This window comes from Rhagoletis zephyria, unplaced genomic scaffold (assembly GCF_001687245.7).
Source record: "Rhagoletis zephyria isolate East Lansing unplaced genomic scaffold, Rhagoletis_zephyria_1.1 Rzeph_scaffold_00209, whole genome shotgun sequence".
Classification (NCBI taxonomy): Eukaryota; Metazoa; Arthropoda; class Insecta; order Diptera; family Tephritidae; genus Rhagoletis; species Rhagoletis zephyria.
In genome coordinates, this window is record NW_016157293.1 from 101,565 (window position 1) to 128,696 (window position 27,132).

The following is a 27,132-nucleotide window of genomic DNA, read 5'->3' on the forward strand; positions in this document are numbered from 1 at the left end:
ACGGCTTTAACTGACGTAAAACAAGATTTTGAAAATTTGGCCAAAGGGATCTTTTTCAATATCTATCTTACGTACATTAGAATAATAATGAAAATAATGTTTTTCGTTTCTAATAATAATTTTATTTAAAAATAAAATTTTTGTTTTTGTTTTTTTTTTGTGTTTCTTTGTAGCATTTAGAATTTACATGTGGCTCTTTTTGGCCTCAGCTTTGCCCATCCCTGTCAAAATACATATTTATAACCTCAAATAACGGCAAAAACCGTGTTTTTGACACTTTTTAATGAAGACTATTGTGGAAAAACAACAATAATTTATAACAAGTAAGAAAATCTAAGTTCGGGCCAAGCCGAACATTAAACACCCGGCGCAAGTATTAAATGTATGTTTTTCACCTTTCCGAAAACTATCGCTACATGGTCAGCCGGGGTGGTTTTACCCCTATTTTAAACATCTTCGATATAAGTTCAGTTAGAAATAATGAGATAAACTTACATACATAGTCATATGTGAGCGCTCTCACGCCCATTTTCCAAAATTCCAAATAATGATACTTCTTTTCAAGGGATTGTTGTTAGTATCAATTTTGAGTAAATTAGCGTCCTTAAATTTCGAAATATAGAAGTTTCAAGCATTTCTGAAATTTACCGTTATATGAAAAGTGACCGTAATTTTAATCCGATTTCAATAATTTTCAACGTTTTGCTTTTATGTAGCAAGCACAATAACCATACCGAGTTTGGTACAAATTGGTATAACGCTTACCGAGATACATATCGCTAGCTTAGAAAGAAAAGTTGCTAAGTCCCATTTTAAAAATTTTACACCAGAGGAAAAAATCTTCCTATAACGATTTTCTTTAACTATTTCGCAAGACTTTGAATCAAACATTTTGCGCGTTTAAAGCAAAGCAAAACTCCATAAGAATCAGAAGGTTTCGATATTTGTTAAAAGATGTCGTATTATTTTGGCCTTATCGGATTTGCGGTGCTTCTTTTGGACTTAGCAAGTTTTCCTTTTATTGCTTATGAAGAGGAAAAAATAAAACAAGTACCTTTATAATTTTCGAAACGATGCGTATTCAATTTCTCTAGCCTCCTATATCAAAATATGAGTTTTCATAAAAAGTGGACTTAGCAACTTTTCACTCTAAGCTAGCGATATATGTGATCATAAGTGGGCGGTACCACGCCCATTTTCCAAAATTGTATCATAAACGTACTTCTTGGGAAAGAATTATTGTAAGCATACATTTTGAAGAAGAAATTAGCTTTATTTTTTACTGATTTATCGAAGATTTCGTATATCTCTAAATTACCGTTATATGGGATCTGGGCGTGGTTATTGTCCGATTTTAAAAATTTTCAGCCATTTGGTATATTGTATCAAGGCCAACAACTGTGCCAACTTTGGGAGCGGTTTGGTGGAGCGGTTACCAAGATATACACGTGCAATCATAAGTGGGCGTGGCTACGCCCATTTTCCAAACATTTTTAATATTCTTATTTTTCGTCTAAAAGTTATTGTAAATATCAATTATGAGCGAATAATCTTCAGTAGTTACTAAAATATCGCAGTTTTCGTATTTATGAAAACTACCGTTTTATGGGAGGTAGGCGTGGTTATTGTCCGATTTTGCCCATTTTCAATACCATGCGTCCTACGCCCGAAGGAGGTACGCGTACAAAGTTTCGTTAAAATATCTAAATTTTACTCGAATTATTGTGTACAAATACGGACGGACGGACAGACAGCATCTTAGTGTGAAAATAATCGAAGCTAGTGAAAGTTTTGTGTTTTATATTAAATTTAATTAAATTTCACTAGCATACATCTAATCTCGCCGAGTAATTTTTTGTTATCATTTACCGCGTTTATATGATGCTTTAATTCGTGCTAAGTCAAACTATGTTATTTGGATACCCGCACATAAACACATTCTTAAATCGAATTGAAAGTTTTAACCGTGCCACCATATATCGCATATTGAACGCGAGTTAAGGGTTTTTAAATCGTATTAAGCGTGTATATAAATACGTGATTGTTCAACATGGTTGTTTCATGCAACTCTGTATGAAGTAAAACATTTAAACAGTTCTCTAAATTGCATTTATGCTAAGCTTTATTATAAAATTACACTGTGGAACAAATTCAGGTTAGCAAAAGTTAGGTCGATTCTGAGAGTGAGGGGTGAAAATAGAGGCTATATTAGAAGACCCGTATCGCGGCGTTTGTTTATGTTAGTTAGATTTTTTTTTTTTAATCGACCTTCGAACTTTGCAGTCAAATGCCGATTTTCAGCATATTGTTTATATGGTTTTTTGGCTATAACTCGTCGACTAATTGATATTTTTTCAATCTGTTAAAGCCAAATTATTGCTAGAGACCTGTGCAACAATTAAAATTAAAAAAAAAAAAATTGATTTAGAAAATTTTTGTAGTGCTTATGAAGCAAAACGTTGGAAATTTTTTTTCATGCTTTTTGAACATATTTTCCACAAAAGTCTTTTTTGCTTTCTGTTTGATCTATAATATGCTTCTCAGTTTTTTCAATAAATTTCATTTGAAAAGAAAACAATCATAATACAAAACTTGCGTTTTCCNAATTTCATTTGAAAAGAAAACAGTAATAATACAAAACTTGCGTTTTCCAGCTTAATATTAATTTACTTCTCATTTCTTATGTACCAATTTTTTCAGTGTTGGTTTTGAAGAAACATTGAAAAAGAAACTATAAAAATATGGAAAAAAATATAATTTTGAAATGCTAGTTATGAAAAGCTTTAAGGAAAAAATTAAATAAATTAAATTAAAGATTTGGCCAGTTGCCGTTTAGCAGGCGGCTGTGGATCCACATCTCTGCTCTCTCTAATATCTTGGTCATCGTCATCATCATCAGAAAGGTCGATAATTTCGTCCAACAGATATTCTGGAATTTCATCTTTGTCTTCCCCTTCTTCCTCTTTTTCCTCGTCTTCCTCTTCTTCAAAGGTGTTTTTATACCGCCAACAAATTTCACCGAGTATTGCATCTGGAGATTTCTTTCCTCTGTACCTGAAACGAAAATAGTTTTCAATCGTTAACATGTTTAAATTGTGCACTCTGACAAAGATATTAGAAAAATCTAGGAATTCAAAATATGCACACTCTATAGTTACCTTATTTCAAATGGAAGCGTAGTTTGGTGATAACGTTCACCTTGCTCATCAGATTCAGTTGGCAACTGTTGAGCGAGTTGATCAAGATGCTGATGCAAGAGATGAATTTTGTACGACATATTAACCCCAATTTCATCGAAAGCTGCCAACATGTTGGCAACAGATAGCCTGTAGTTGTTTTTGCGTTCTTTACGCAAAAGTCCTTTAATGACTACTTTCAATGCGAGCCATGCATTTAATTCTCGGTCTGTCAGAACTTGGTCAAAATCTTGACGACTCATTAGTTTCCGTATGTCGGGACCATTAACAACCCCCTCCTGAATTTTGGCGTTACTTAGTCTTGGGAAAATGTCTTTTAAGCGGTTGAATACTGCTGGAAGGGGAAGACAAAGATGAAATTCCAGAATATCGGTTGGACGAAATTATCGACCTTTCTGATGATGATGACGATGACCAAGATATTAGAGAGAGCAGTGATGTTGATCCACAGCCGCCTGCTAAACGGCAACTGGCCAAATCATTAATTTAATTTATTTATTTTTTTTACTTAAAACTTTTCATAACTAACATTTCAAAATTATATTTTTTTCCATATTTTTATAATTTCTTTTTCAATGTTTCTTCGAAACCAACATTGAAAAAATTGGTACATAAGAAATGAGAAGTAAATTAATATTAAGCTGGAAAACGCAAGATTTGTATTATGATTGTTTTCTTTTCAAATGAAATTTATTGAAGAAACTGAGAAGCATATTATAGATCAAACAGAAAGCAAAAAAGACTTAGTTTTGTAGAAAATATGTTCAAAAAGAATGGAAAAAAAATTCCAACATTTTGCTTCATAAGCGCTACAAAAATTTTCTAAATCAATTTTTTTTTTAATTTTAATTGTTGCACAGGTCTCTAGCAATAATTTGGCTTTAACAGATTGAAAAAATATCGATTAGTCGACGNCATTTGACTGCAAAGTTCGAAGGTCGATTAAAAAAAAATTCGAACTAACATAAACAAACGCCGCGATACGGGTCTTCTAATGTAGCCTCTATTTTCACCCCTCACTCTCAGAATCGACCTAAATTTTGCTAACCTGAATTTGTTCCACAGTGTTATTGGCTGAGATCATTTTTTCGAGATAGTATGAGTCTTTAATTATTATTTTTAAATGTCTATTAATATCAGGAATTGAAACATGTATTAAGAGGGTCGCATCGGGAACAACGTAGTTTGAAAGTGTGTTCGTTCGACGCATTTCTTTTGTTGCATATAAACAATTGCACTTCCAGCGAGCTAAACTGACTCGAGTTTGTCCGATATCATGTTTGGTGCCATATAAACAAGCTAATTGTTGTTGTAATTCTTTTGTAGTTAACCGAAATCGTTTTTATTTTTGCACATTTCTTTTGCTCTTTTTGTTTCTTTTTGTAATTCTTGTCACAGCTGTTTGCATTGCGTTTATTAAGTGTTATAATACAGTGATACTCAAACTATTCGCTACATATATTCTCAAGCTAAATACATCAGCTGCTAATCTGTTGTAATCTATTGTGTTTGCTTTTTATTACCATAATTATTATTAATTTTTCACTATGAAGTGTGATCTTGATAATTGCCAAGTTAAAAGCGAATCTGAACGCTACTTATCGTGCTGGCTCTGTGATGGTATTGGCTATCTAAAATGTGCTGGTTTGACAGGAATAATTCCGGACGCTATTAATGATGGCAAAGGTCTTCGTTGGTCTTGCTTAAAGTGCAGGTCAACCGATGATGATCTCTTCAAGTTGTTTAGGCAAACCAGAAGTCGATATTCGTGTGTCAAAACGCAAGCGTCATCATAGTCCGCCTAATGAAATGATAATCGCTCCACGTCAGAACAATCTTCCGAATGGCTTAATTAACCTTTCTTCTCCATGTCCACAAACATCGGAGTCATCATCCTCAAAAGAACGTATAACAAAGTCTGCTTCTGCTTCTAATAATAACGAGCGTGAAGTATCTTCCGCTTCCCCCCGTGAAGTTGTGGCACCATCATCTAATCTTCCAACGCTTACTCTACCTTCAATTAGTAACTCAGTTACTCAACCCCTTCCGCCGGTAATCGAGTCTAATACTAGGAGACTGGTTGTGGTTCCCCCAAAGAAGTCTATATTTGTTTAGATTTTCGAGGGATACTTCCGAAGACGATATAACGTTTTACATCTCGTCCAAAGTTAAAACTATCAACTTAAGTATCAGAAAACTTTATTTTAAATATAAAAGAAATATTTCTTAATTTAAAATTTACGTAAATTTAGAAAATTTTGACATGCTGCTTAGTAGTTCTTTGTGGCCCTCCGGAGCTTTCGTTCGTGAATTCGAGTATAGGCCTAACAAAAATAATAATTACTATTATAAAAACATTTATTTGCATAATAAATTATACAATAAACTTAAAGAGCTAGGCACTAACGATTAAGGTTTTCAGCTTACAGTTAAAACAATATTAGTGTTGGATTTAGTTACATCGATAATTAAATTATTGAGTGACTTAAATATCAAAATAAATTTGAGCTGTTCTAAGAATTTTTATAAAAATCTGGATATTTTCTTCAGATATGTTTGTTAATAATTCTATCGTAGTTCTCCTATGATTGTTACAAATGTTGGTGATTCTGTTACAGTCGAATATGAGGTGCTCTGTGCCGAGGTAGGCTTGGCCACAACCGTTGCATGCCGGCGGAAAGGAACTATTAAATACCAGTAAAAAAATTATATGTGCAATACTTCAACTTCAGTTAGTTAAACGAAAAACAAATATTAGACCTTTGATGTTTTTTCCCAATAATTGTATTCATTTACTCTATCAAAAGAATATAAAAAAAAATTATAAATATGCATTAGTTTATAACAAGATAACTTAATTGTACCATTATGTTGAAATTTTTGTAGAAATTATTTATATGTGCAAAGAAACAAGTGTTAGGTTACCGACTATTTTAAAAAATGTTTTAGAGATAATTTTATTTGTTGGTATTGGATTGTATTTCTATTGCACAATATTATTTATAAAATTTATATTATTTCCGTCTATTTGGGAAGTTTGGTTTATTTAAGTTTCAACACGTTATCTTCCTGTTTTGAATAAGTAAAAATCTTGTTGAGAAGTAGATCTTACAAATCCCCAGTGGTAATAATAAAGCCCATATTTGAAGCTAGTTACTCTAGAAGAAGGTATTTTGTTCCTTGAATAACGATTTTGTTGTTCGCACGGGGTGAATAACAACGTTTTACTGCTGAAATTCCCAAATATCTTCGGTTGAAATTAGCGAAAAATTTGCCAACTTAATGCGAAATTAGGAAAAATTGAACCCCGTAATCGTAACACAGAGATCAATAAAATATTAAAAATAAAATGTTAATAAGCCCCAATAACTTTGACAAATACATAGTTTAGGAAGAGCCTGCCTGAAACTATACAATAAAGCAAATAAGCAAATGGATGTATAGCATTGGCAACAACGACCACGCTGTCAAGTTTAAATAGCGGCAAATCAGGAAAATGAATTAGCAATAAGAGTTTACGGGGTGTACAGAGCTCAGTGGTTAACGCTCCTGACTTTGCACATCGATTACGCAGGTTAGATCCCTGCTGAAGTCCAGAATAAAGAAGTCTGATGAGGAGATGTGGTGATCTCCGAAATAGCTGCATAACTTCTACCGCTTAGACTTTGTTGCTTTTTCAATTTTTCCTAATAAACAATCGTGGTACAAAGCTCAATAAAAATATTAAAAATAAAATGTTAACAAGCCACAATAACATTGACAAATACATAGTTTAGGAAGAGCCTGCCTGAAACTATACAATAAAGCAAATAAGCAAATGGATGTATAGCATTGGCAACAACGACCACGCTGTCAAGTTTAAATAGCGGCAAATCAGGAAAATGAATTAGCAATAAGAGTTTACGGGGTGTACAGAGCTCAGTGGTTAACGCTCCTGACTTTGCACATCGATTACGCAGGTTAGATCCCTGCTGAAGTCCAGAATAAAGAAGTCTGATGAGGAGATGTGGTGATCTCCGAAATAGCTGCTATAACTTCTACCGCTTAGACTTTGTTGCTTTTTAAATTTTTCCTAATGAACAATCGTGGTACAAAGCTCAATAAAAACATTAAAAATAAAATGTTAATAAGCCACAATAACATTGACAAATACATAGTTTAGGAAGAGCCTGCCTGAATCTATTCAATAAAGCAAATAATACACTGGAACAGGCGGAAACTGAATAGTTCATTTTGCACGTATAATTATTTACTATTGAATATTAAGTATTGTTTGTAATAATGGTGATTAAAATTGTAAAAGAACATCAACTTAACATATGAAAATACTTATAAACTAAAGGCTATTACAATCGCATACAGAAAAAGTTTTCCTCTTCTTTCATAGAGCGAAAATGAGGAAAAACATATTGCACATATAATTTTTTACTGGGGTGTATGGGAATGTGTAGGACGTGTATGTCCCATGCGGAACCGACTGTAGTTTTGTAGGTCTTCTTTTAGAATGCTGGAGGGATGGATGACTGTTCATGGAAGAGTACTGGAACTTGGTATGTACAAGATATATAAAACGCGATTGGTCATGAGGATAAGTTGGGGCTATTGGAAAAAGGGACGTGGCACCTCCCATGGTAAATTACTCGAAAATGGTATAGAGATATATGAAATCAATCCCATGCTCTTAGAGAAAATTGGGATTGTTTGAAAAGGGGACGTGGCGCCTTTCAAACGCACTGAAACTATTACATATCTTTGTATGCATGTACAGTTTTGCTAAGTTATTTAAGACGGCAAATATGCCTTCTGACAACCACCAAACCGTAATATTAGAAGACAAATGCGTCACTAAAAATCATGAACGTGAACTCTTGGTGAAAATGTTGGACCAAAATGTTTCACTACACGGTTGAAAATTTCGGGTTTAATTTTAAACTTTGTGGACTACATATATGACCAAACTACATAAATTCGGTTTCAAATACAAACCTTCTAAATTTAAAAAAAAGGGCACATAAGTTGGGTTTAGAATTTAAACAGTTCGGTTTAAATTTTAAACCCAAACATTTTCATAATTAAGAATAAAAAATAAAAATAAAATTTCATGCTCCGTCTGATGGGGATTGAACCCGGACAGCCTTAGTAGCAACCAATTGTATCAAGCAGCTTTGCACACTCAGCTACAGCCACGCATGTAAATGTGCTTTCATATGTTGATCAACACCACATTTCGCTGTGTGCAAAAATTTTCTATTTCGGTTTAGATTCTAAACCAAATTTTCTATATATGAAACCTAGAAACTAGAATTAAAACATTTTGGTTTTATTTTTAAACCATGAACTTTTTGGACCAAAATTTATACCACAATATATTAAAAATTGCTTAATACTATTGACTGGTTAAAAAAGGCAGTAGTCCCAGCGCGGTTTAAAAATTAAACCCAAATTTTTGACCGTGCACAAAAAATTTATTTTGGGCGCGACGAAGTTCGCCGGGTCTGCTAGTTAATTATAAAAACGAGGAATGCATTAAAAATGTAACAGAAATTTATATAGGAGTAGAAGCTGAAAAAGTTATAACAAAAGAAAGCCTTTCGGAAAATTATAGCTATAGAATATAATATTTTAAAGTACTATCAGAAGCTTTGCGATGAAGTACTAAGTACTAGTATTTTTAAGATTCTTCGATCCATTTGTTATTAAATCAAATGAGGAAATTCCATATTTGGATTTAATTTCTGAATTCTCTCATTTAACTAGTGAACCCGAGGCAGTTATTGGACAGTTTAAATTGTTAGAGTACAAAGCAAATGAAAAATCATATCAGCACATTTTTGAACTTAATGACATTGAAGAATTTTGGCATCACATAGGTAATAAAACGTAAAGTTTAACGTCAAAGCCGACGGACGTGTTTTTTGATCGCTCGTCGAAAAGTGTTAAAAGACACATATTAGTGAGAGTTTAAATTACGTACATATTGGTACAAATGTTTAAAATTTTTAAATATTTTTGCGAAAGTGATGTATACAAATAAACACTATTAATACTATTAAAATAAATATACGCAACCAAACAAACATACGTACACAAAATTCTACCAACGTTCGCTGTTATAAACAAATAAAAAGTAGCGGTGAGTGGGAGAATGACGGAGTGCGGAAGATGTCGAAAAGGCATCAGAGGAGAAACCGGTGTGAGCTGTGCTGGTGTGTGTGGGAGAGTGTACCACAAAACAATTGCGTGTGCACAAATAGACGATTACTGTTTGCAAGGATTGGCAAATTGGAAGTTTTTGCGCTTCATGTGTGATGACTGCATGACTTACATTTCTAATATGGATGATGCTCTCAAACAAATGATGAGCGTAGCTGAGACTAACAAAATTAATATAGAGCAAAAAAGCGACATCGAAAAGATGCTAAACGAACATAATAAAGAAATAACCAAGAGAAATTAGAACTAATAAAGAGGGTAGAACGTCTGTGCAAGACCAACAAAGATCAAATATCAAGAGTAGATGCATCAACTGCTGAGATATTCAAGCAAAAAGATGATATTATTACGGAAGTTAAGAAAGCTGCATGTCAGAGTAAAGAGAACTCACAGCGTATTGTGGGTGCATCGTATGCAAATGCAGTAAAAGGTGTACCTCCAATAGTAATTAAGCCAAAAAATAAGCAAGCGGCTGAGAAAACTAGGGTGGATCTTAATAAAATCGATGCCACTAATATGAAAATTTACAAAGTGTCTAATAAGCAGAATGGGGCGGTTGTAATAAATGCCAACAGTGTTACTGAGAAAGAGAAAGTTAAATCTACTTTAGCTAATAATCTTAATAAGGAACAATATGAGATCTCTGAACCTAAAATGAACAGGCCAAAAATACTGATAACCCGTATAAACGCTGAGTACACTGAAACAGAGGTCATAACCAAAATAAAATCACAGAATATGTACTTGGCTGATGCAACCTTAAAATGCTTAAAAGTATTTATTTATTCATTCAATAGTAATCTAGCTCAATAAAGTTGCTTACAGACTACATGGAGATCAAATATATCATACATTAAATCTAGCTTCATTTAACAATAGTTTGAAAGCGGGCTTAGACATAGAAAAATCTATGGCTAAAGAATTTGAGAGAACATTGAATTCTTTCAAATCTCTAAAGATTGGAGCATTAGAAGCATAGAGAGTACGGCCAAGTTCAGTATAAAAAATATCAGTATTACGAAGGGTTCTGTTAGGAATATGGAAGCAAATGCATTCGAGTAAATACGGTGAATCAATCACACCATTAATTATGTCAAAGGCAAAGGTGAGCGAGAGAATTTTTCTCCTGCATTGAAGAGATTTCAAATTTATTAGGGCACATCTAGCTCTATATGGCGGAATTGGGTCGTCGAAATTCAATGATCGGAGCGCAAAGCGTAAAAACGTTTTTTGAACCCGCTCGAGCCTATTAATGTGGCACTCATAATAAGGTCTCCAAATAAAGCAAGCATATTCCAGCTTGGAACGTACAAGCGACGTGAACAACAGCTTTAACGTATAGGGATCCGTGAAATCAGAGCTAAAACGCACTGAGTACGATTTAGCAATGGTGTAATTTAGGTGACTATGAAATAAACGTTTCGAGTCAAAGACTACACCTAACTCAGTTAACTCATTACGAGCGGATAGTCGAGTACCATCAATATGGTATGAAGTAGGGGTTATACAATGAAGTTTGGAGAATGATAGGTNGTGAAATCAGAGCTAAAACGCACTGAGTACGATTTAGCAATGGTGTAATTTAGGTGACTATGAAATAAACGTTTCGAGTCAAAGACTACACCTAACTCAGTTAACTCATTACGAGCGGATAGTCGAGTACCATCAATATGGTATGAAGTAGGGGTTATACAATGAAGTTTGGAGAATGATAGGGGGAAACATTTGCTTATATTAAGCTGTAAGCCATTGGTACGACACCAAGCAGAGACATTATTCAAGTCAGACTGAATCTTGACGGAATCATAGGAGTTTGCAATGGTGGAGAAGATCTTCAAATCATCAGCATATAAAAGAAATTTGGAGGGCATAAAACACGACGAGATGTCATTGATAAACATGACAAAAAGCAAAGGGCCTAAAATGCTACCTTGTGGAACTCCAGAAGAAGCAATAAATGAGTTGGATTGCGCGAGGTCAACTACGACTACACATTTGCAATGATGCAGGTAGGATTTTAACCAACATAAAAGTGTTGAGTGAAAACCTAAACTTGCTAATTTGGAAATCAAAAGTGAATGACCTACTCTATCGAAAGCTTTTGTAAAGTCGGCGGGTATAGTGTCGACTTGAAGATGGTTGTTAAAAGCCGACATGCAATACTCAGAAAAAGTTGCTAAGTTAGTTACAGTGGATCTGCCGGACATAAAACCGTGCTGGTTATTGGAGATGAAATGCTTAACTGTAAAATATAACTTCTGCTTTACTATGTATTCAAATAGCTTTGATACAGTTGATAACTTGGCAATGGGCCTGTAGTGTTGCCAACTCATTTTTGTTACCACTTTTGAAAAGAGGGCTGATGAAGGTTTACTTCCAGGTATCGATAACACTCAAGTGATTTATTGAAAATTATTAAAAGTGGAACCGCAAAAGCCAAACAGTTTTTAAGAAGTAAAGACGACAGGCCGTCAACATCAGTCTGCGATGATGCTTTGATGTTCAAAATGCCTTCAACTACATCATCAAGAGAAATTGGAGAGCTCCAAAATTAATAGGCGAATCTACAGTTGAAAAGCAACTCCTAGAAGTTTCTGACTGTGTTACAAAATTTGCGCGGAAAAAATTAGCAAAAATGTTGGCTGCCTCAGGTGGTGATGAACCATGTGCCCCATTAAAAAAAAACTTCTGACGGAATACTAGAGCAGGTTTTTTTCAAATTGACATAGTTCCAAAAAGACTTTGGAACGTATCTCCTCTGAAGATTTTTACCAAGCTGTTTGAACTCTATAATAGTGAAGGTATTTGTCTCTATAAACAGATGCTTTAGTGGATTTAAATTTTTTGTAGTACTTATTCCTCAAATTCTTTAGCTTCTTAAGTTCCTCTGTATACCAAGGAATCCTATAACATTTCTTTTTTCTTAGCGGTATATTATTCAAACAAATTTCATTAACTTTATTTTTAAAAATAGTATAGGAGTCAGCAACGTGAGCTCCAGAAAGTAATGCATCCCAGTCTATATAAGAAATTTCTTGATTGACAACGTCACAATGGCAACGATTAAAACTGAAACTAGGAGCTTGATTATCCGTACAAATACTCTCATAGTTATAGAATTGAAGATCAAGAATAAGAGGAATGTGATGTAAACCGGGACACGAAAGCGGATCAAGACACTCATTTAAATCAAAATTCATATTGTCATTAATAAAAATTAGATCTAAAGTTCTAGCTAACTTATTAGAGAAGCTATTTATCTGAGCAAAATTAACGCTTAACAAATTATCAATAACATATGATTCCGAGAAACTGTTCACTTTTTTTGGAAGTAAAGTGTCACCTATAAATGACCATTCCACATTCCGTAAATTAAAATCTCCGAGAATACAGAAATTAACACCATCGTGACTGCGAGCTATATTGACTATGTTGTCCACATGCGCTTTATAAAGTGAGTCCGCGCTAGACGGAGGAATGTATGTTGCGCAGATAAGTAATTTGGAGATGCCTTGTATCGAGACACAGAGCTGGTCTAAAAGGGAATCCGTCTTGCTCAGACTCACAAACGATGAGCGAAACCGGCGGTGAACTGCAATGAGAACTCCTCCTCCTCTCGAGATACCAGTTTTAGAATAGTCACGATTTTTGCGATACACAGTATACAAGTTGGAGTCAAAGAATTCACCGTCATTAAATTCCGAGGTCAACCATGTTTCAATAAGGACAAAGATATCATAATCCGTATGCGAGCTCATATTCAAAAGTGCGTTTGATTTTGTTCGCAGGCCGGAAACATTTTGAAAATAGATCTTGAGATGCTTCAAATGAAAATTTGCTGGAGCAAGAGCATCTANATTCAGAAGTGAGTTTGATTTTGTCCGCAGGCCGGAAACATTTTGAAAATAGATCTTAAGATGCTTCAAATGAAAATTTTCTGGAGCAAGAGCATCTAAGGATTTAGTTCTGGTGCATCGCCCTTTGGAAAAAACCGAAATGGTCGAATCTTAACGTTCGCAGGCCAGATATCAGCATTCAGCAATTTATCATAGAAACACTCAGAAACTCCTAATTTAAAATTAACTTTTCTCAATTCATGAAGATTAGCATCCTTTATTATAAGCAAGTAGCAGTTCAGAAATTTGGCATCAATATCAGCATGTTTGGATACGTAACTGATGATGTTCGCTGCTGTGACATTAGTAGAAAATGAGGCCACATGGAGCCACTTCTGTTGAGAAATAACACTTAATTCCTGGTTATTATTAGAACCAATAATTAAAGGCTTCGTAAGCTTTGGACGACNCGAACCAATAAGTAAAGGCTTCGTAAGCTTTGGACGACGGCTCTTAGACACCATTTTCCATTCATTAGGTTGCTGCGTAGAAGCAGGGGCTGGATTAACAGAGTTCGTATCCGTCGGAACAGACTGCGTGGGTGTAGTACTAGTACCAAGTGAAGGCGTTGTCGCAGTAGAGCCATTACATAAATTAGGGTACATGACAAAAGAGACGATGATGGCCCAAGCGTTGACACATAAGCAGATGACAAAGCAATAGTCGAATTAATGAGAGCAGCGCTATATGTAGGTGCTGATCGCATAACATCGTGAGAAGAAGCAGCAGCCGACAGCTGAACCATGGATGTATTAGTGAGAGCAGCACTGCTGGTGACAGTTAATTGCGAAGCATCGCAGACAGGAACGAATGGAGAGGCAGCAGACGAAAAATTTTGTTCAGCAGCGATATCAGTTTCACCAACACCTTTTGATGATTTGTTAACACAGCTAAGCTTATCAAAAGCAGTAAAGAGGTGTCAAATCGGTATGGTTTATCACTCACCTAGTACAAGTGATGCAGATTTCCTTACCTATATGGAGGCCATTCTGTCTGAAACATGGGTATTTCAATATAACCCTTAACGTAATATCAAGCTATAGTAGGAAACTCAATGAGATCTTCCATGTTTCCATTATAACCAAACTTTGTTATAATAATTGTTATCCACTAATGTTCCTTTTTTGTGACTGAATTCTTATATTTAAGTACTTTTTTGTTTACTGCAATTTTGTTTTCATAATACACGAAAAACATGCATATTGCGTATCTTTGATATATTCCTCATTAATAGGCTTTTAATGATGTTTTCCATTAGCAATTTATTAAAAATAATTAGTTTCGAAAGGCAAAATAATAAAAGTATATACATATATATATGGTTTCAACGATTTGGATTACTTGACACTTTTTTTCGCCTGTGACACTTTTTTTGCGACTTAAAAAAAATTTTCAGCGGTAACAATGCCTCTGTCAGAACCAGATGATTCGTTTAGGCAACATTTTTTCGAGAATCTTGCTTGTGAAGGATATGAGAAAGATAGGCCGATAACCTTCGATTTTATTTGTAGGTTTCTTTGGCTTATGTATCGGAAGGATTGTACTGGTTTTCCATTCCTGTGGAATGATGCCAGTATTAAAAATGTTGTTAAGCAAATTGAGAAGAAAAGTACGGGCTTGTATTGGGAGGTGGTTTAGCATAGAGTAGGAAACCCTATCGAAACCAGGAGTGTTGCCTTTGGATGTTGAAAACGCATTGTTGAGTTCTATCATCGTTATTTCGGATTCAATGAATTTGGCCTTTGGGTAGAGGGCGTATGTTATATTTCCACTTCCACTAAGGGAATTTTTGAATTGAAATTGAATGTCGAAGCAATTTGCGACTTACATGAAATTGTGTTGTTTATCGTGAAGTGAGTATTGTTGCCGTAAAGTTTGTTGACACGATTCCATAAATATTTCATGGATGAATTAGGGTTAATAGAAGATGTAAATTTGTGAACTGTTTCACGTTTGGCCTTCTTCACCTCTCTTTTGAATAGCGCTTTTGCTCTTTTGTAGGCCATGCGATTTTCTGAATTTAAATTGTTTTTGAATATATACCAAAGTTTTTGTTTTTTATCTCTTAGCTCACTAAGGTCTTTATTCCACCAATAGATTGGTTTTTGGGGAAAGAAGCGTGGCGACTTTTTCATAAACTCATTAGCGGCAGAGATAATACATTTTTTTGAGTATCGCGAGGTCTTTGTTAACATTGCTTGTAGGGCTATAATTCCTTATGTTGTACTCCAACGATTTGGAAAATCTTTTGCAATCTGCAGAGTCTGTCTTAAATTTAAGAGCACAGAATGTTCCCATTGGTTGCTTTTGGTATCTCTTAAGAGAGATATAGATTGGGTAATGATCGCTTCCGTGTGGAGATGTGTCAATGTTCCAAGGGAGGAACATTTGCTGAAGAAAGAGAAACGTGAATATGAGTATGTGTGAAATGTGTTAAGAAATTGGTAGGTGATTTGTCATTGCAAACAATGAGGTTGGAGAGTTGATCAAATTTTTCTATTGTTTTACCGCGTTTGTCGGTTATATTAGAGCCCCATATCGTACTATGTGCTCTAAAGTCGCCTAAAAGAATAGTAGGGTGGTTAGTACTACCGTAAATAGTATTTAGGTCATGAATTGTGAATCCTGTTTGTGGAGGGATATAAATAGATATTATGGTGATTTTCATTTCGGCGCTAAGTGTAACACGGACAGCGCAAAGGTTGGTAGGGAGAGTAAAGAAATTGTGTTCTAATGATTTTGTAACAAGTAGCGCTTTTCCGCCTTTTGCGAATGTTGATTGTGTGTTACACGTAAAGTGTTCATAGTTTCTGAGCTTATTGGGATGAAGTTTTAAATGAGTTTCCTGTAAAGCTAATATATCTGAGCATTTCTGATGAACTAGTTGTTGGAGTTCATTTAGGTTGTTGTGGTAGCCGTTTATATTCCATTGGAGAATATTTAGGACCATAACAAAAAATCAAATAAAAATTTTCTCTCTTAGACCGATATGAATGGAATATATCGGAAAGAGTTAAAGGTTTTTGTCAAATTCTGACATTTCTGCCATTTGTGAAGGGGTTGAATTCATGAAGTTGTTTGTGTTCCAGTATAAACTAGTATTGCTGTCGTGAGCATGATACAAACTAGTAATTTTTAGAAAAAAAACCGACTTCAACTCCCATATAAAAAAAATATATATATATATATATCTCATGATCCGCTGATCGGATCTTAACCAGATTAGTATGGGACCACCTCTGAGACACTACCTTTTCCAAAGTTATGCGGTAACATACATAAAAAAAAAAAAAATATTCCGACGAACTGATAACCTCCTCCTTTTTTGGAAGTCGGTTAAAAAAGAAGGTAGTTCCATTTAATGACATTTGAAGTTGTTGTTAACCATTTGAATTTTAATAAAATTATGACATTTCATTAAATTCATGCTACCTGATCACAAGAAGTAATATTTTTTTTAAACAGATTTCATCAGTCCACTCAAAGATGTGGAATATGATGAACCTGAAAATTAATGCATAATTTCAAAAACGGGGTTGACGAAATTAGGTTTCAGAACGCATGACGAAAGTGATCAAAATTATACTTATGCTAATTGCTTATCGGGGGGCGGTCTGCAAAAGCGGAATTCAAGTTTTTTGCATACATTGGAAATTTTAAATTCGAAATTTGTTGAAGTAAATGGTGATACGCTAACCACAAAGCCTAATCTGCTCTGAAATTGGAAATCTGATGAGAAATTTAAAAGTAAATTTGGACCATAATATTCAGCCCTATCACGAGTTGCATGTGAAAAAATATTCCCAAAAATGATAAAGAAAAACAAAAACAATTTTTCAATATAGTTTTGTTTTGCATGTTAAATTTTGGGAACAGTTTATTCACATGGAATTGGCGATTATAAAAAGGTTTTATTTCGAAAGAACATTACTTAGACTTAGATTTTTAAATCGCAAGATTGCATTCAAAATAAGAAACTAAGAAAATAACAATATAATGCTCTTGTGATATTTATTATAAAATAAAAAGAACAATTCACACATTTTATTTTTATATATTTTTAATAAAAAAGGTGCGAACCACGTAAGTAAAAAAAATTACCAAGCACTGATAATGATTTTTGATTTTAAATATTATTAAATTGGTATAAATGTGGGAAAGAAAATACACCGATTTATGGTTTTAATATTATCAAAGTGGCAATGCCGTTGAGAATACTAACAATTTATGAAACTTCAAAAAATTTTATTATCCGTCAAAAGTTGTTTATTGAAACTACCTTCCTTTTTTATATTATGGTCCTGAGTATTAGTTTTGGAATGACTGTTTGTGTAATGAGGTGGATTTGGTTTGTTAAAATTTTAATTTAAAATTTTCGGGAGAACTACTTATTGAGCATGGTACAATAATTACAGGTATTGTCTTCCCAGAGAGCGCATATTCCGATCTGCCTTATTTAAAAAATAACATTGTTTCCCACACTAAAAGGTTTACAGCTAGGGAAAAGGGATATTTCCATACCTCATATACCATATATCGTCACTACACGCGAATCAAGGCGCGCTACTGTTTTGACGGCGAAAAAAGACGCGTAAAAAAATCTTACGAAAAAAGAAGCTTGAAGAAAACTTCGGTGAAGAAAGCGAGAAACTTAGTTGACGGCGAAGAAAGACGCGTTAACATAGATTTATACCTGGCCAAGGACTGTCACTTCAGCATCATTCCCTAAAAACTCTTTGGGGAATTTACATACTGTTCTCCCGCAAAAATAGGCGACCGCGAAAATAAGTTTGGGGGTCTTTCTTCGCCGTCAAATATTTGAACGAACGCGCCTTTCTTCACCGTCAACTATGTGAAGAGTCTTTCTTCGTTGAAGTTTTTTTTGTGTGTCTTTTTTCGCGGTTACAGTTTAAGCTCGCGCCTTTATTCGTGTCTAGTGACGATATGTACTCGTATTTTTTTTTAAAGCCGGTAAAAAATCATTTGCTTGTAAATAAATTCAAAATTTGTATGGCTCATTTAATTTCAAAAGTTTTTTCTTTTGTTTTGAAAAATTATAAAAATTAAATTGAGTGAAAACAAAAAGCAAAGCCAAATAAAAGTAAAAGAATCAACATTGAACTGCGTCAAAATGAAAATAAGGGAGCACGAATTTCGATGTGAAGCAAAACTCTCTGGGAAGACAATACCTGTAATTATTGTACCATGCTTATTGAGTTTGTTTTGTTGTTGTTGGTTTAAAGAGTAAGGTTTTTGATTTGTTTTTGTGTCGGAATTTTGATTGTTATGTTTTTCGATTTCGTTGTGATTTTTGTATTTATTTTTTAGATCAATTCTTTTTTTATGCTTTTCGACTGCTTCATTAAGTTGGTAGATTATTTATTAAGATTTTTGTTGTTTCGTTAGATGTGCATTTATTTATTACTTTTCTCTTTAGAATTGGGCGCTTTTTTCTGATACTGGGATAGTCTTTGCGAAGGGCATTATGCTCATGTTGGCAATTAACGCATTGTATTTTTTCGCATGGAATCGGCTCGTGACTACTGCCCGAGCATACTTCGCGCTATGCGAAGTAGTTTCCTCTTGAATTGGAGGCCATGGTTACTAAGTACTTACGAAAAACAAACGAGAAATGTCGATATTGAACATTTAACACACGTGTAGGAAGAATGAATTTCAACTGAACAAAAGTAATAATTTATTATTATTATTGCATATTGAATATTTAACACACGTGTAGGAAGAGAGCATAATACGAATAGCGATAGTAGTCAAACACGACTGATTTAGGGATGGCAAAGTCGACTTCGACTTTCGACCCAAATCGACTTTTTACTCCTGAAAGTCGAATTTTAGTAATCGACTTCCAGAGACTTATCTCTTTCGACTCTCGACTTTTTTTAATATATTTGCAGTGGCGTCTCTTAAATTGAGACTAATCTTCTAACAAGAGCGTGGAGTGCTGTTTGGTCGTATTAAAAAAAAAATTGCCAATAAAACTTAAGTAAAATGTGAAATGTGGTAGAGAAATGCATTTTAATGACAGTACAACAACATTATCAAATCATTTAAGAGCAGCACATAAAATTATTATACGAAAAGAAATTTCTCGAATTTGTTAATCGTTTGTGTCCACAATCTTCAGTTAATAATGAGGTAAGATATACATAGGTACTTATTTTAATAATTTCATTCAAGAAAGTCCATGAGTTTATGTAAGTTTCTACGACACTCTTTGGTTCGAATTTGACCAATCCGTAAGGTACAAAATTTTAAACACCGATCAAAATGTTGTTGGTAGATTTCCAGTTGATATGCGACATGAGTTATGTGAATAATTCCAATCCACTAGCTGTCTGGGCTACTTTAAAGAGGGAATATACCATGTTTATAAAGTGGCACTTTAATATCTACAAATACTCGCCACCTCTGTTCCATCGGAAAGGAAATATTTTCAAAAAGTTGTCCGTAATTACCAAATATTGATTCAAGAAATTTTTAGGATTTTTTTTGGTGAAAATTTAAAATTTTTTAAATTGTTTTTCAAAAATATAAACTTTTAAAAACCCTCACAACTAACATTTTCATGCTGTATAACTGGAAGAATTTTTTTACCTAGCATTGAATTTTACTAAATAACAAATTATTCTAAAGACCACTAGTAAGTCATAATACTTTTGGCGTATTCTGACTCGTATATATATATATCTAATATATGAGTTAAACGCAAAGTATGCTTAATAATTTTTTTTTTATTAAAAAGTCGAAAAAAGTCGACTTTTCTTCGTCGATCGGTCGACTTTTAAAGTCGACTGTACAGAGTCGATCGAAAAGTCGAAAGTCGACTTTCTAGTAAAGGTGTCAACTGAACAAAAATAATAATTTATTATTATTATTGACTATATCTATCTCTATTCGTTTTGCCTGTTACAAACAACCGTTATGTGAATAAAGTTATAATACTCTTGTGCACAAGTGCGCATCTCCTCATCAGACTTCTTTAGAGGGATTCGATCCAACGACCCCAGCTGATTCAGCCAGTGGGCTACACACTGTGCTAAGTTCGCCTTATAAACTGTTGTTGCTTTTTCCACTTTTTTCATGTGAGCCAACTACAATCAAGCGCAGCTATTCCGCTGCATGATTCAATAATTATAGGTTTGCTCACTAGTGACATTAGAGTTTTCACACTCTCTTAACTCCCTTTCAAAAGGCTGCTCACACATACGCACCCACACACTAAGGGAGCCGATTTTTTCAAGAGGGAGCGAGAAAACTGTTTTCTGAGCAAACCTTTTATTATTGAATTATGATTCCGCTGCAATTCACACTTGGTCATGCGGTTGCTGGTTTTCGGTAATAATTTTATTTTTAGAATGTTTAACCTTTAGGAGTGCTCGTCCTTAAGTTATTTGTTTTGATATTTATGGCCTTATAACAATTATATTCAATAATTTTATTGAGCTTGAGGCCGTTTTTAACCAACAAAAACAACGACCACATGATCAATAGCAGCGGAAGTAGTAGTTGGATCAGATGAAAAAAAGTGAGATTAACAAGTACAACAAAATTGACAGTTAATAATCGGAGATTTGTCTGTGTGAACGGAGTAATTAACAAACGAGCTTTTATTGAGATTATAATTATATGTGAACGTACTTTTATAGTTTACACAGCAAGAATTTGTCAGCCGTTTTTTTGTCCTTAGTAAAAGAAGTAATCTGTCATCTCTTAATTCCGACTTGATCTCGATTACCTTACTAATAACTTGTAGCGATCTATGGATGGCAAAACAGGTTTTTGTTCGATTGTGGCTGACACTATCATGAATTTAGGATAAATAATAATAGATTGGCGCTTACACAGTATTTGGCCGAGCTTCCCCACCGATTTGTGGCGTGTGCCTTGATGTTGTCACTCAAAGAGGAGGGACCTACAGTTTAACACCGACTCCGAACGGCGATTGTATTTTTATGAGGAGCTATTTTCCATAGCAGAAATGCAGTCGGAGGTTGCCATTGGCTGCCGAGAGGCGAATGTTGTTAAGAAAAAAACTTTTTTTTTACTTTTTTTTGCGATGCTGCTTTGACCACGGCTTGAACCCAGGCCCTGCGGAGTGGTAGAACTAACCACTACAGCGGCCGCGTAGGGAGAGTGATATTAAGAGTTGTGATTTCCGGGTAGTCGTTGATTGTATTTAATATGCGTTTCTTTCATGCTTTGGGACTGCCAGCGAGACAAAACTTATTGTTTCTAAAATTAAAAACCGCGGGGAAATTTTTATTAATTAATGCAATTTTTGCCTACACCCTGCGACAAAAATTAGCACATCAAGATTTTTACCAGTTTTGACTACTTTTCTTTTGCTTCTTTTAAGGTTTATTATTTTTATATAAAAGTATAGCTCTTTATCTAACAATTAACATTTAACATTTTTATCTACTTTTCTTTTGCTGTTTTTAAGATGGCTGTCTTCCAAGAAGTGAAGTAGTTAGTTGTCATCTCAAACCACCGTACGGTGAACTTTTGTCAAGTTTCCCCTAACTTAGTTACCTTACAGCGGGATACATTAACTAACTAACGGCAGGATGTAAGTCGGATCCTTTATCTGTGTGCGTAGCTAACAAAAACATAGCACGGCGCATTAAGGCGGAACGTAATATTTGGGTAGTTAGTCCAAACATCAATTATTTTTATATAAAAGTATAGCTCTTTATCTAACAAATACCACATAAATCTAAATTTAAGACTTCGTACAAAAATTATAAAAAACCACAAACTTTTCATCCCAATTCCAAGCATTTTAATTTTAATTTCTAAAATAATTGTTGGTATGCAGTTTTATAGCTTATTAAATTCTAGTATAATAAAGTGCAACTTAGATGTTGCTAAAAAATCTCGTTGATTTTTGATATTTTTGTTTCTGACGGTATCACGCAGTTTCTTCCATGCAAAGTAATTTTTTATATGGAAAAGAGTGCATAACACCGTCAGCAAATAAATTATCAAAAATCAATGTGAATTTTTTGCTCTTTATTAAACTAAAATTTAATAAGCTATAAAACTGCATACCAAAAATTATTCTACATAGAAATTAAAATTCAAATGCTAGTCGATGACTGACCTGTGTATCATAAAATAAAATGTATGTAAAAGGCAATGAGTTAATATCGAAGTCATCAAGGTAGAAGAAAGAATTGCTTTACCAAACGCCAAATTTTTGATATATATATATATATACTAGCTGTACCCTGCCACGCTTTGCTGTGGCATTTTTTTGTTAGATGGATGTTAAGCGATTAACGAAACAAAGCATACGTTTCATATAAGTTTGATTTTGTAATAAGTACTTGTGTGCACACAATATTTATCGGTTTTCCATATCCGGTTTGCCGACACGGGAACACGCAACATCTGAGAAGCAATCCGCATCTAAATCTAAACCACATTTTTCCAAACGTTCACCTTGAGCATTATTGATAGCGAATGCCGAATGCAATCTTTAAATTGAAATAGTAAGGTAATATAATTTTTGATCGAACCGTTGCCAGAATTCATCTGATAAGGAATGTTTTCCTAGTTCCTCCTGGCGCATCCAAGAGGAAGGTCCCCCAACTCTGTAATTTATCATTTGCATCTTCTTATTTGGCGCTGTTAACCGCATAAGCGAATTTCGCCGAGTTCGACAAAGCAGGCCAGTTGTTTCTCTCTGTGCCAACTGACACTAATTGGAAATGCCATGTGCCTTTCCCACTTGGTCTCTCCATAGCATTGGGGCATCTCTCTCTGCTACCACCAGCGGATCGCGAGTTAGATCCTTTCAGAACTGGAACGTCGGTTCCTATTCTAACGACATGGCACTATGTAAAGCTCATACAACTCATCGTTCCATCGTCTACGGCACTTCCCGTTGCCAACGTGTAGAGGCCTGACGTGGGTGCCAAGGCGCGAATGCGCTGACTGTTTATTTTATGACAGGAGATACTACTCCGTCGTGTCCTCGTTTGCCACCATGTCCATTCGCTTTGCTTCCTTATCCAGCTTGGAAAAGGCAGAACAGACTTCAGGATTTTTGTTACCGATGATTTGGATGTCATCGGCATAAGCCAGTAATTGCACGCTCTTGTAGTAAATTGTTCCTGAGCGGTTCAGTTCCGCAGCTCTTATTATATTAACATTTGCAGCATGCTATCGTAAATGCTCTTCTGCTTTCGCTTTAATTTGGGAATCTTTGATCGGGAATAGGAGTTCATAATAGTAGTGATAATCGTAATCATAATAATATTATCTCATGTTATTCAAAATTTCTTTACTCGCACGTACGTAGTAGGCTATGGCGACCCCAAACGAAATTGTTTACGATTAAAAGTTAACTGATTTATGTTGCTAGGGAATGGTGCCAACAATTTTAAGTGTTCATTAAGTATTTTTAAATAGCTTTCATGGGATAGTTTTTTGTTTTCGTTACTCTTTTATCATTTTGTTATTTGTTTCAATAGTTTTTAACCGACTTCAAAACAAGGAGAAGGTTATCAATTCGTCGGAATATTTTTTTTTTATGTATGCTACCGCATAACTTTGGACCACGTCAACCGATTTCCAGGTGATCCCATACTAATTTGGTTTAGACCTGGTCATTGGTTCATGAAAAAATTAACGGAACTATTAAATTTTTATATAAGAATTGGAGCCGGTGTGTTTTTTGCTTAAAAATTACTTGTTTATTAATTTTTTATATCAAGTAATTTGTGTACCAGCTCATCGTTGATAATATGATCTTCTCGTTTGATAAGATGTTGTAAATTCCATATTTATTTAAACTGTTCGAATTTTGGATTAGTGGAAAGATTTAAAAAATGTGTATAGTAAAGCTTTCCCAAACATTTTTCGGTTGGAACCAGTTATGTAATATTTCATTTAATTTCAATATTTTTAGTCTTTACTTTTAGATAGGTGATAATGCTATTAAAAATTTTTCCTAATCAAGATTTTTCAAATACCTTTCGTTACCACCCATATTGCACCTTAAACATATTTTCGATTGTCTTCTTAAAACTCTTTAGTTTGATACCCACATTGCAATATTTCATTTGTTTAACCAATTTAATTGAATTAAATTTTCAAACAGGTGGCAACCCTCCTAAAACATATTTTCTACTGTAGGTCCTTTAAAAACTCTTTAGTTTGCTACCCACGTTGCAATATTTCATTTGTTTAATCAATTTAACTGAGTTAAAATTTTCAAATAGGTGGCAACCCTCCTCAAAAGTATTTCCAAAGGACTTCTTTCTTAAACCTCTTTAATTTGATACCTATTCATTTAAATTGAGTTAAATTCTCAAACAGGTGGCAACCCTCCTCAAACATATTTTCGGCAGTAAGCCTTCTCAAAAATCTAGAGTTTGATACACAAATTACCGCATTTCATTTACTTTATCAAAATAACTAAGTCAGAATTTACAAAGATGTGGCAATTTTACTCAAAAATATTTCCAGCAGTTCTCTTTCTTAAACCTCTTAAATTTAATATCTATATTGTAATATATCATTTAGTTTATCAATTAAATTGCGCTAAATTTTTTAACAGTTGGCAACCCTTCTTTAAAATATTTACGACTGTAAGCCTTCTTAAAACTCTTTAGTTTGAAACCCACATAGCAATATTTCATTTACTTTATCAGTCTAACTGAGTTAAAATTTTTAAATAGGTGGCAACCCTCCTCAAAAATACTTCCAACTGTAATCTTTCTTAAACCTCTTTAATTTGATACCCATATTGTAATATATCATTTATTTTATCGATGTACTTAGTTAAATTTTCAAACAGGTGGCAACCCTCGTCAAAAATATTTCCAGCAGTTATCTTTCTTAAACCTCTTTAATTTAATAGCCATATTGTAATAATTTATTTATTTTATCAATATAATTGGGTTTAAAATTTTTCAAATTTTTTGCGATATCATTGGTTCTGGTATTATACCGAACAATATAAAAAAAAATTATTTAAATCGGTTCAGCCGTTCTCGAGTTTTGACGACCGTGACATACGAACACAACATTTTCATTAATATAGATATAAGATATATATATATTTTTCTCTTTTATTTATTACAGTTTACATTATTGATTTAACGTTTTTTTCAGATAATCCTTTTCAAATACCAATGGATCAAATAGAAGTCTACTCAAAATCCACTACTAGTTCTAAAGAATATAAAAGGCAAAAAATCAACTCTAAAAATCAACTGCGTTTGCATTTAAATCAACAAACATTCATTAGTACTAGTCATAATAACAAATGTTCCACTGAAACCACCAGTGACTTTCCAGTCAGTACACCTTCGAATACGCATTCGAGAACCATTCTTCAAAAAAATACTATATCTGCCGATACTTTTGAGCAAAATTTAGCATTATTAATAGCACAAAAACCCCAGATGTCATTGGATGAAAAAATTAACGCTTGGAAATGCGATTTAGATCTTAGTGATGTAGAGGATGTAGGTAGTTTCGATGAACTTTTCAAAGAACATGAGGAGTTGAAGAAAAAAGTTGTACATGCTACAAGAAATATAGAAGGGAAATTTTCAAAACATCTATATAATTTTAATGTATTTCGAAATGAAGTCCTACCTAATATCAATGCAGGATCTATTTTCAATGAAAAAACTCCAACTACTAGTGTTGCAAGCTTATCAGCCCAACGGCGGAGGCGCGCAGCTCTGGAGTATGAAACCAAAAAACCACAACAGTGTGATAATTTTAAAAGAAAGGGCAGCACAACGCCAACTTTTACATCTTCTTCTGAAAATGATTTGTTGGTCAATTCGGTTTCGAAGCAATTATTTAATTCAGCACCACATAAGCTTCTCAGCCAGAAGCTAGACAATGAAGAATCCGAAAATACTGATAAATTGGCTTCCTGTGAAAGAGCAGATGAAAAAAAATGTTGCCATTCGCCATCTGCGATAGTAAGACATCAGGGGCTTGCATCTAAATTATCGCGGACTTCAGCTGAAGAAAATTCCATCCTCAAGTTATGCCGTCTCAACAGATATATAGACAAAATCAACCAAAGGAAAGAAACGAATAAGGGAGGACTTATTCAGATGCGTTTTGATTTTGCTATACGAAATAAAAGCAAACACTTGCACGAAAAAAAACGTCAGCTATTTAAAACGCCCACAGTACCGCAAAAATATCTTCCAATCGCATCGCCCACGCTATTACCGTTACCAATGCCGGCCACCTTAACCGCCATACTCCCAGACAACATTGAGTTTAGTAGCAATAACGCAAATGAAATGCTATCTGAAAACAGTAAGATGGCAATGAAAATAACTTCAGTGCCTCCTCATAATGCTGATCGATCATGTCGTGAATTTTCCCCCAGTTCCAAAACTATTACTTCTGCAAATTGTCATCAACAACATGAGTTTTGCAATTATTTGGGATTGACTGGCATGTCCACCGCCAATGCAGTAGCCCATGCAGTGGCAGAGCTATCGAAGTGCAATTTAGCTAGACGCTCATTGCGTGTGCGTCGTTTGAAGCAACAAGTGAAACAGGAGAAAATTCCTAGTGTAACGAAAAGCTGTACCAAAGAAGTTGGGTCGGTGCCGGCATCACCACACGAAATGATGACAGTAGAAGAGGTTGACGAACCAAAGGAGATAATATCAAATCTTGTGGAAAGGTCAGTGGATTTAAGATGAGCCAGATTTGAAATTTAGGAGGGAATATTCCATTAAGTTATTTTACCAATTGGAAATGCTTTCTTAGTCTTAATAGTGAATAGTGAGACGACTGTTCTTTTCTTTACCCTT

The 27,132-nt window shown here is 34.3% G+C and overlaps 1 protein-coding gene across 2 annotated transcripts in view; it reads left to right on the plus strand.

Annotated features, from left to right (window-relative positions):
* The window catches only part of LOC108358120 (uncharacterized), a 310,350-nt gene that overhangs the window by 72,366 nt on the left and 210,852 nt on the right, over nucleotides 1-27,132 (plus strand). The window contains exons 2-3 of one of the 2 annotated variants that reach the window (XM_017609287.1): nucleotides 21,771-21,973; nucleotides 25,451-27,002. In XM_017609287.1, coding sequence (XP_017464776.1) covers nucleotides 25,471-27,002 — 1,532 coding nt within the window. In that variant the 5' untranslated portion in view covers nucleotides 21,771-21,973; nucleotides 25,451-25,470. The remainder of the gene's footprint in view (nucleotides 1-21,770; nucleotides 21,974-25,450; nucleotides 27,003-27,132) is intronic. The other variant, XM_017609286.1, reaches the window with a different exon arrangement.